Genomic DNA, 10,424 nt, shown 5'->3' on the forward strand with positions numbered 1-10,424 from the left:
GCCCCACACTCAGGCCCACCTCATAGGTCACGCTCTGCCTGTAGGGAGGTCCCCCTTCCCCTAGGGCAGCCAGGTAAAGCCTATGTCATTGCCTATGGTCAGGCCTAAAAAATCACACAGAGGCTTTTTAACCAGGAGCCAGACTCCTCAATACTTCTAGTGTATTTTAAAGATTTAAATAGTCCCATGTTGGCTGGGCACGGTGGCTCACACCTGTAATCCCAGCACTTTGGGAGGCCAGGGCGGGTGGATCACTTGAGGTCAGGAGTTTTAGACCAGCCTGGCCAACATAGTGAAACCCCATCTCTACTAAAAATAGAAAAATTAGCTGGGCGTGGTGGTGGGTGCCTGTAATCCTAGCTACTCAGGAGGCTGAGGCATGAGAATTGCTTGAACCTGGGAGGTGGAGGTTGCAGTGAGCCAAGATCACGCCACTGCACTCTAGCCCGGGCAACAGAGTGAGACTCAGTCTCAAAAAAAAAAGAAAGTCCTGTGTTTCCCCTTTTATGTCAAATAGAAGCCTGCAAACAATACGACATTTTATTATGAGATCAAAAATTATGACAAGTAATACTTATGAACTGCTTTTTTTATTCTAGTTTCCAGCTGAAAAACATAATGGGTACTATAGTTGAAAGACTCTTCAAAGTTCTGAGCAGGAAAAGTAAACATAGGGAAATCTCTACCTACTTCCCAGATCCCAACTCCAAACTTTGGCATGACCCTTCAGAATCTAATCCAAGACCAGCCAGGAGAGAGGCAGTGTTCTAGCTGTATGTCCCTTACTCTCCCTGGGGTTCAGTTTCCTCATAATAATAGGGTGGTTGTTGAGATGAAAGCAGAGCAGTACATGACACACATTCTGCAGGATACTAGTCAATACTCAGTAGACGTGGGCAATTCTTACCCTTCTAATGCCATTCCCCATTACTCCTAAGTAAAAGTTCTTGCTCAGATTAAAAGGTACTTGGTAAAAATATTTTCCCACTCTTTGTGAATAGTCTTTATCCGTTAGACAGTAACTAGAGTACCTAACAGAGTGGTAAAGTGTACAAGGCATTGTGCTGTTAGCCACTCAAAATACAGGTGCTTTTATTATCCCCAAGATCAAGTAAACTGCCCAGGGTCTCACAGTGAGATGTGGCCAAGCTGAGAACCACGTCCAGTCTGTGCTTACCTTAACTACTAGGCTGGTTGTACTTCCAGATGCCATCATCCCCACATCAGCAGCTACTATCTGGAAGCATCACATTTTCCTCTGTGAGATCTACAGGGCCTGAGTACAATTGTATAGAACTTAGAGTTTGCCTTATTTTTCAGAGTCCTAATCCACAATAGAAAGCGTGGTGTTTAGAATACTGCAAATCGGCCGGGCGCGGTGGCTCACGCCTGTAACCCCAGCACTTTGGGAGGCCGAGGTAGGCGGATCACGAGGTCAGGAGATCGAGACCATCCTGGCTAACAAGGTGAAACCCCGTCTCTACTAAAAATACAAAAATTAGCCAGGCATGGTGGTGGGTGCCTGTGGTCCCAGCTACTCGAGAGGCTGAGGTAGGAGAATGGTGTGAACCCAGGAGGCGGAGCTCGCAGTGAGCCGAGATTGCGCCAGTGCACTCCAGCCTGGGCAACATAGCAAGACCCTGTCTCAAAAACAAAAAAGAATACTGCAAATGGCATCAAGTCTTTGATGTTTTTTTCTTAAAATTGTATAGTCCTTAGGTAAGGATAGTAGCCATGGTTTCTTGAATGCTTACTATGTTTGAGACATCATACACATATCATCAAAAACACCCCTATGAGATAAGTACCGTTGTTATCCCCATTATATGGACAAGGAAGCTGAGACTCAGAAAGGTTAAGTAGCATTTCCAGAGTGACAGAAGAGCCAAGTAGAGTACGCTGGATTCAAACCCAGGCAGATGGACATAAGGCCTTTGCTTCTCACTAATAAATTATACACCTTCCCCCAGTCTTAACAGAGCCAAGCATCAAACACTCAGGATTCTGACTTTAGCATCCATTCTGTTAATCTCTGCACGATTCTGTTTTATAGTTTTCTTTGGGTGATTTTTTTCCCCAAAGGATTTATTTTTAAAGCATACCTCTCTCCAACTGAATGCCTTTCATTTATTCACCAGCAAAACAGGGTATAAAGTGAAAAGGTGTTGACCAAAAAACCTTTCATTTTCTTCAACTGGAGTATAATATTTGTCACAGCTTGTATTATGTTGGATGATAAAAGGAGAGATGTTGAGATGGCCAGAGGAGGGAGATGGGAAGAGCTATTTTCTGTAAAGGCAAAAAAGAAGGTGAAGCAAGGGTGGCGCGTCCTGAGGGCCCCTAAAGCGCTGACCTTGGCGTTGGATCCTGGTTCTGAGTCCTGCAGTAATTCCAAATGTGGCCATCATGGAGAAGGCACCTCAGCCAAGACCAGCCCTCCTTCAGAGGATAGTCACCTCCGGAGCACCTTCCTAGGGGCAGCAGCTATGTCTGTGTCCCCACACCCGGCACCTGGCGTTCTAGAGATGCTTCACAAGTATTTATTGAATGAATGAAAGAATCATAGCAGTGAAAAAGAGAGTCTGTTGAAAAGATCAGAATAGTCATTGCTTCAGAAGGCAGTGGGTACCAGCATTTACTTTCCTCCTGTCCTTTGATTTTGGTTCCTTTAATGTTACCTATACATTATTATCATTAGCTGAAAAATCATGAATCTTGCCCATTGAATGCTCTTACTTTAATCTGTCTTTCCTACTGAACTCAATTCAGATAAAATTGCTTGTTTTGGAAAAAGTCTCCAATAGTCAGAATTTTTTAAGCCAGTTGTGACCTCCATTCGTTTTTCTTCTCTGCAGCATGCAAGTGCAATGGGCACGCGTCGCTGTGCAACACCAACACGGGCAAGTGCTTCTGCACCACCAAGGGCGTCAAGGGGGACGAGTGCCAGCTGTGAGTACCACACTCCCTGGACCACCAGGGAGGACCAAGAGGCTGTGCAGCTGCCTGAACCCCATCCTGAGAGCCACCCACTTCCCTGTGTCTTGTTGCTGTGGACTCTGAGGGATCTCTGGGTTGATTAGTTTGAAAGTTTGCCCATTCTACTTCAGACAGGTCAATCCCCAAACTGGGGAGGTCGTCGAGTTAGCAGCAATTCCTTAATGGCTCTTGAATTCACATTTTTGTTTAAGTGATACTGACATTTCCTGGGTTGTCCATTCAGATTAGTCATTTTAACTTCAGCAACTACTTGATTTTTGTCATGTGAAGAGATTGTACTCTTTCCCAAAGAGTAGAGTTGGAAGAGCTGGTGTTTTGGTGATGGCATTTATTTGGCGTTTGGTTGTCTGATTGTGGAAATGATCCTCTTACCTTTAACATTTGCTGTTACTCTAGCATTTTCCTTGTTGAAGGATGTCAGGTATCTTCCTGGGGAGGGTTTGGAGTCCCCATCCATGAGGATGCAGGTGCAGCAGCATCAGGCACGTTTAAGATTTCAGACCTGGCCCTGCCTCCACTGAGCAAGGTGCTCTTGAGGCAAATCACTATTCCCCACATCTGTCAATAGTGGGACTAGCCATAGTTGTTTTTGATGTCCTGTTAAGTTGAAATAGGAAGGATAGTTCCTCAATCAGTGTATACCGGGCTGTCTCACGGGGAAACCTCATAAAACGCATGCATCCGCATTTACTCATTCTCAAGAGGAGACTTAAAAGTGTTTAGTATCAAAACACTGAGCCGATTAATCATTGTAAACATCATTATTTCTTTTTTTTTTCTTTCCGAGACGGAGGCTTGCTCTGTTGCCCAGGCTGGAGTGCAGTGGCACGATCTCGGCTCACTGCAAGCTCTGCCTCCTGGGTTCACGCCATTCTCCTGCCTCAGCCTCCCGAGTAGCTGGGACTATAGGCGCCCACCACCACACCCAGCTAATTTTTTATGTTTTTTAATAGAGAAAGGGTTTCACCGTGTTAACCAGGATGGTGTCGATCTCCTGACCTCGTGATCCGCCTGCCTCAGCCTCCCGAAGTGCTGGGCTTATAGGCGTGAGCCACCATGCCCAGCCAAACATCATTATTTCTTAAATAACAGTAGTAATAATGCCACCAGTGATTGAGACGTCATCGCCAGTGCTACTCAGCAGGGTTTGATCTGTCTACCTTTTTAGTTTATATTTGCATATATGCTTACTAGTTTCGTGTTGCCCTAAAGCCAATATGTGAAGAAAAGTCTAATCCAAGGTTAAATTTAACTTTTAGGTCCACATTCCTTTAAACAGAAAAATGTGATCAGGCAAAATTAATCACTCTTACCCTCAGTTAGCTGATGCAACAAAGACATGAGGTGGCATCAAGTAAGACTTTCAAGTTCCTTCAAGATCACAGATGTAGGCAGGTGCTGCTCATCACCCTGGCTGAAGAGACACAGCATGCCTGCCTGGGAAAGGCCATCACCTGCTTCCCGCCCTTTCCTCTTCGTGCATAGCTGTTGTGTTTACCTAAATGGCTTTGTGAAGTGGGAGGCTGGGTTTTGCTGATGTTTATAGATATCTATGGGGAAATTGTTTTCTGAGGAGAACACATTTTTTTCCTACATACTGGTGAACACTTGTTCCAGGGTTTTAAAAAAACAGTGATTCTTGGTATTTAGTCTTCCCTCACTTGTGTTTAAAGAAGAGAATTAGTTTATCCAGGGAACATAGGAAAGAAGTGAGAAATTAGTATTTGAAAAATGTTTTGACTGCACTTTTAGAAGAATATGTAGTCCACACAAAATTGAAAATGTGTTTTTCATTATAGCAAATAGGTGTATTGTATTTGGATTTTTCTCATTGCTTTGGCAAATGCTTGTCAATTGTCTTCATATAGTTGGTGTGTGAACTGCTGAGCAGTCAGTATTGAAACATGCATGCTCTTCGTAGACTACCTGAGCTGAGTTATGGTGAAGGATGCAGTTATAATGACTCCAGACTGTCTGTACTTTATATAAAAGGATCTGCTTGGTTTTAAAATGAATTCAGCTTCTGTTTTAAATAGAAGTATAAATAGTCTTTGTTTTTTCCCCCAGATGTGAGGTAGAAAATCGATACCAGGGAAACCCTCTCAAAGGAACATGTTATTGTAAGTGGTTTTGCAATTCTTATTTCTAGAAGCAAAGTAGTTCGGTAAAACTTCATTGTTTAACCTCGTTTGAGAATGTAAGTGCTATAGGACTATAGCAACCACCAATGAAGTGTTCCCTAACTTGATATGTTTACATTCTGTTAAGTTTACTACTTATAGGAGCACTATTTTAACCTGTTTTAATTGTGTTTGGGGTTAACGTTAGTGTGTCCATAGCAGATAGCAGGAGAGAGTAGAGAGGCATGCATCTCTGTCTTTCCATGTTATGTTCTCTTAAAACTTTATTTGCCATTACCTAGTTGGGGTCATCATATTTCATGTTTTAGGATATAGATCAAAAACAGAATTCTTAAAATATGGTTGAAGTTTTTGTCATTCTGTCTGGAACTGATTTGTGTTAACCACCTTGGGGTGAAAGGTCAGTCTGGCAAGGTCACCAGGTTTTTATGGGTAAATGTGTTTTCTCTTTATGGGAGAATGCACATGGTAGACCAGAGTATGGAACCAGAAAAAAGGAGTTAATGTTATGGCATATCCATTGTAATTATATACCTGCTGTACTGGGTTGAATAACGTCCCTTCAAAATTCATGTGTGCTTGGAAACTGTGAATGTGACTTTATATATATATGTATATACACACATGTAACTTCTAAAAGAAAATAAGAGAAAAATATCTTGACCTTCCATGGGGAAAAGTTGTTAGATATGTTTCTAAAAGCATAATTCATAAACAAAAAGTAGATTAATGAAAGTATATAAAAATTTAAAATGAAACTATATAAAAATTTAAAACTTGTAGGAAAAAACCATCCAAAACATAAAAAGCCACAGACTAGAGAAAATATTGACAAATTATCATATATTTGATAAAGAGTTTGTATCCAAAATACATAAGGAACTCTTCTTACAACTGAATAAGAAGACAGTTCCAGTTAAAAACAGGCAAATATTTGAAAAGACATTTCATGAAAGAAGATATTACAGTGGCCAATAAGCACATTAAAAATGACTTAACATCATTAGTTATTTGGAATGGAGATATTAAAACCACAGTCAGATACAGCCCTAAAGTGATTAGAATCAAACGCTAATGCCATGGCTTTATAGAAGACAGTGGTAATCTCGTGTCTGCTTCTGCATTCAGTCTGTTGCAGGACATCTTTTTGGTTAAACACATGAAAAAAACCTGGCCTTACCAGACATGCAGTTGGAAAAGGGTATAGTAATACCCTTTCAATAGCCTTTTCAGATAATTATGGATGTTATTTGATATTATGCTGAAACTGTACAACTGGTCATTTCTTTAAAGCAGTTTGATGGGTTAACCCAAATAAAATGATACTGCCCACAGACTTGATTTTCTTTGAGGAACCTAGGTGCAGGTGAGTTAAAGTGCCTTCCTCATTACTTTATAAGAAAAGCAGCCTGTATCTCTAAAGACCTGTTCTATTTTGTGCATGTGTGTAGTTTTTAAATACGCATTTCTTTCTTTCCATAGATACTCTTCTTATTGACTATCAGTTCACTTTTAGTCTATCCCAGGAAGATGACCGCTATTACACAGCTATCAATTTTGTGGCTACTCCTGATGAAGTAAGATTTTTTAAAGTCTTCCTATTTTGTTTTGAATTTGTATGGATCTCTTTCTTGGTCATTATGGATAGAAGTACTGCCTTAGCAGTGCTCTCCAAACTGCTCTCGAAACTATACGAGATGATCTCTAGAGGTATAGGAAAGAAATGTTAGAATCTGTATTATCTGCTTTCCACATAAAAGGCAAAAGTGGTGTTAATAAGATTTACCAGGATCTTAGACGCAGACTGACATTGATTCCACACGTACTTACTGTGCCTGTCAGCCCATCACGGCCTGATACAGAAAGGGGACTCCACCATCAGAGGGCAGACACCAGAGCCTGGATTTACTCTCTCAAGAGTGACCAGAAGCTTAAAGACTCTGCTGATTGAAATGCCAGTGATGCAGCCCCAATCAGACAGCAAAGGAGGGAACACTTCTGCTCCTAGAGTGAATTCTTAGCCTCATTAGGAGGCAAAACAGCAAAGGCTTAGTGAGGTCCAATAAGAATTTAGCCGGGAGTACTTTAAATTGTTAAAATATGTGTGTAAAATGTGGATTTTTTATCTGCTGTCATTAATGATGAAGCCCAACCTGCCTTAAGGTATTACCTAATGGTGGAAGGAAGGCCACACTGCGTGACATTTAAAACTGAAGCATCCAGAACACGAAGATGCACCTGTACAGCTTCTTCAATGAAATATAAAGCCATGCAGTACCCACTTCAGTATTTAAAGAAATTTTGCTAAACTTAATGGTAAATTATTTAGGAACTTCCTTGGAGATTTCTTACTTCTCGTGAACATACACAAAGCCATTTACCATTACAAAATTCCATTGACAATAAATGTGACAAATAATACATGGAAAACAATATGACAGTAAGCCAAAGTATATTGCTTTGTTAACAAATGTTATCTATAAACATTACTAAATTTAATTTTAAAAGTAGAACAAAGTCTATAGTGTGGTATGTTTACAAGTAAATGAAAATAGGATTTGTTTTTAATATTCTATTTCAATGATAAAATTAAGAAAAAATATACTAGAAAAGATACATTCTCAAAAGTAAATTGCTTTTTAAGTAAAAATAATAAATTAAGTGAATTATTTTATGGAAAAACTGTAGGTATTAATATATCATTTGAGTGGCTGTATTGACTGGAATTTTTTTCTTAAAGATTTTAGAATAAGATTATAACAAAAGTACCACACATATAATATATTCACTGCCTCATAAACAAGTGTTTGAAGTGCTCAAAATCTTTCAGGATGTACTTGATGCTATTAATTTCATTAAAAAAATAAATATAGTAGAATCTTTGTAATACTGCTTAACCAGGTGGGAAGTGATCATGAAAATATTTGGACCTTTCTGGATTTCCCAGTTTATCTTAACAGAATACTTACTAGAGTTATCCAAATGCATATATTCTGTCTTCTATAAAAGCACAAGGATTTTAAGTTTATTGATTCTTTCTGTGGAAAGACGTATAGTTGACCCTTGAGCAATACAGGTTAAAACTGTGAAGATCCACTTATACGCAGACTTTTTTCAACCAAACGTGTAATGAAAATATAGTATTTGCAAGATGTGAAACCTGAGTATACGGAGGGTGGACTTTTCATATGCAAGGGTTCTATGGGCAGACTGCGGACTTGAGTATGTGTGGATTTGGGCATGCTCAGGGATTCCTGGAACCAATGACCCACGTAATTGTTAGTTACGTGGGATGACTGTAATTGTTAGTTGTGTGCTGCCAGCAAATACTAAATACAAATAAGTAAACACTTGAGCTGTCCTTTCAAGATGAAGGTGAGGTCTTATCAGTAAATGAGAAGGTAAATGCTTTGTGAGGGAAATTTCTGGTTTAATGATCACATTTTAAAAACAGCTGTTTGGAAATGTTTCCATTGTTGTGATTTTGTGCTATTAAAGTGATCAAAACAACACCCTTATTTATTCTAACCTCTCAAGATCTTTTAAAAATGAATAATTTCAGTACAGTTGGATTCTTCTGTAAAAGATAGAAATATAACATTGATTAGTTTGCAGAAATAATTATTTGACTCCGGTTAAGAAATGTACTAGTAAAATTTCAGTTTGACTAATTATTAATGTTATAATTTACCTAATATCACCAACAGTACACTTCCTCCGTTGGCTTAACAGATTCCTCAGCAATATCTTTATTAGTCATTAAGACCAAGGATCAAAATAAATTAAGTTAGATTAGCCTTGTGAACTGCTATAAAGTGGTCGACAAGATTTTCATAACTAAGAAGCCATACTCAATCATATTTCTCTTGAAATAATATTTTTAGTAAGAGAAAAGTATTTTTCAAATCATGAATATAATAAAATTATTTTTAAATTAAGTACATTTCAGCTTTATATGCTTTTTTTAAAGGCTGTTTCAAGTTTTGGAGAAGTTTTACACTGTATATAATCTATGAGTTTAGAATTACATGGGTTTCAGTTATAAATAAATATAATTTAGGGCACTTGATCAAGTGTTTTATTGATAGGAGTGAACTTCAGACATTTGAAAACAGCTGCCCAGAGAATCTTTAGGAGGCTGATCCCCCAACACAGGTCAGAAGATGCAAATCATTGTGCTCTGATAGGGGTCTTTTTAAAAGGCACTTTCTCATGCAGTTAGGCATTTGATAAAGCATTAAATTACGTATACTTTTTATGGGAGGGAATGAAATTTTATTGGGATATGTGCTTGTATTAAGGAAAATTGGTTAGAAATTTTGCTAATTCTTCTGTTTCTCTAAATACATCATAAAATATTTGTTATTAAGAACGTTTAGAGGAGTAAACTTTATTGCTTTATTTTAAAATCTAGAAACTGTTTTAATTAATTTTCTAATAATTTGTACCTCTCATCAGCAAAACAGGGATTTGGACATGTTCATCAATGCCTCCAAGAATTTCAACCTCAACATCACCTGGGCTGCCAGCTTCTCAGGTAAAGACACACCTAGAGAAGACCCCCCAAATGGAGGTGTGATAGATTAAGAAATGTAATATAGGAATTGAGAAAGCGAGCTTAGGAGACAGATTGGTTTGAAACCACCCTTGCCACTTACTAACTATGAGACCTTGAGCAAGTGTCTAAATCCCTCTGTAAACCTTAACATTATTTTATTCATCTGTAAAGTGAGCATGATACTTACCTCTTAGAATTGTTGTATAGATTAAATGAGGTTATACCTACCAGAGTTTGCTGTGGTGTCAGGCTGTGTGTGGTTACTACCCTAGCCCACCACCACCATTTCTGTTCTTGCTGTGGCCACTGGCACTACCATCATTGTCTAAATCCATGCTTCAGAAGTGAAAAATTCAAATGACTCATCGTTTCAATAAATGAAAACATTTTAAATAAAATGAGATTTCAGTAGGTGCAGAGAAATGTAACTTGGGAATTACATCAAGCTCTAAAAGCGCAGCTCTTACTGTCTGTCTTACTGTGATTCACTGAAGATCTACTGTGTAGAAAATCTAAAGAAATAAAGGATGGGCTGGGCGCGGTGGCTCAAGCCTGTAATCCCAGCACTTTGGGAGGCCGAGACGGGCGGATCACAAGGTCGGGAGATCGAGACCATCCTGGCTAACATGGTGAAACCCCGTCTCTACTAAAAATACAAAAAACTAGCCGGGCGAGGTGGCGGGCGCCTGTAGTCCCAGCTACTCGGGAGGCTGAGGCAGGAGAATGGC

General features: G+C 39.2%; 1 protein-coding gene across 2 annotated transcripts in view; it reads left to right on the forward strand.

The window, feature by feature from the left end:
• The window catches only part of ATRN (attractin), a 180,028-nt gene that overhangs the window by 111,819 nt on the left and 57,785 nt on the right, over positions 1 to 10,424 (forward strand). For both annotated transcript variants that reach the window (XM_025399043.1, XM_025399044.1), the window contains exons 20-23: positions 2,856 to 2,949; positions 5,065 to 5,117; positions 6,621 to 6,715; positions 9,597 to 9,675. In XM_025399043.1, coding sequence (XP_025254828.1) covers positions 2,856 to 2,949; positions 5,065 to 5,117; positions 6,621 to 6,715; positions 9,597 to 9,675 — 321 coding nt within the window. The remainder of the gene's footprint in view (positions 1 to 2,855; positions 2,950 to 5,064; positions 5,118 to 6,620; positions 6,716 to 9,596; positions 9,676 to 10,424) is intronic.

Source organism: Theropithecus gelada, chromosome 10, assembly GCF_003255815.1.
Source record: "Theropithecus gelada isolate Dixy chromosome 10, Tgel_1.0, whole genome shotgun sequence".
Lineage (NCBI taxonomy): Eukaryota > Metazoa > Chordata > Mammalia > Primates > Cercopithecidae > Theropithecus > Theropithecus gelada.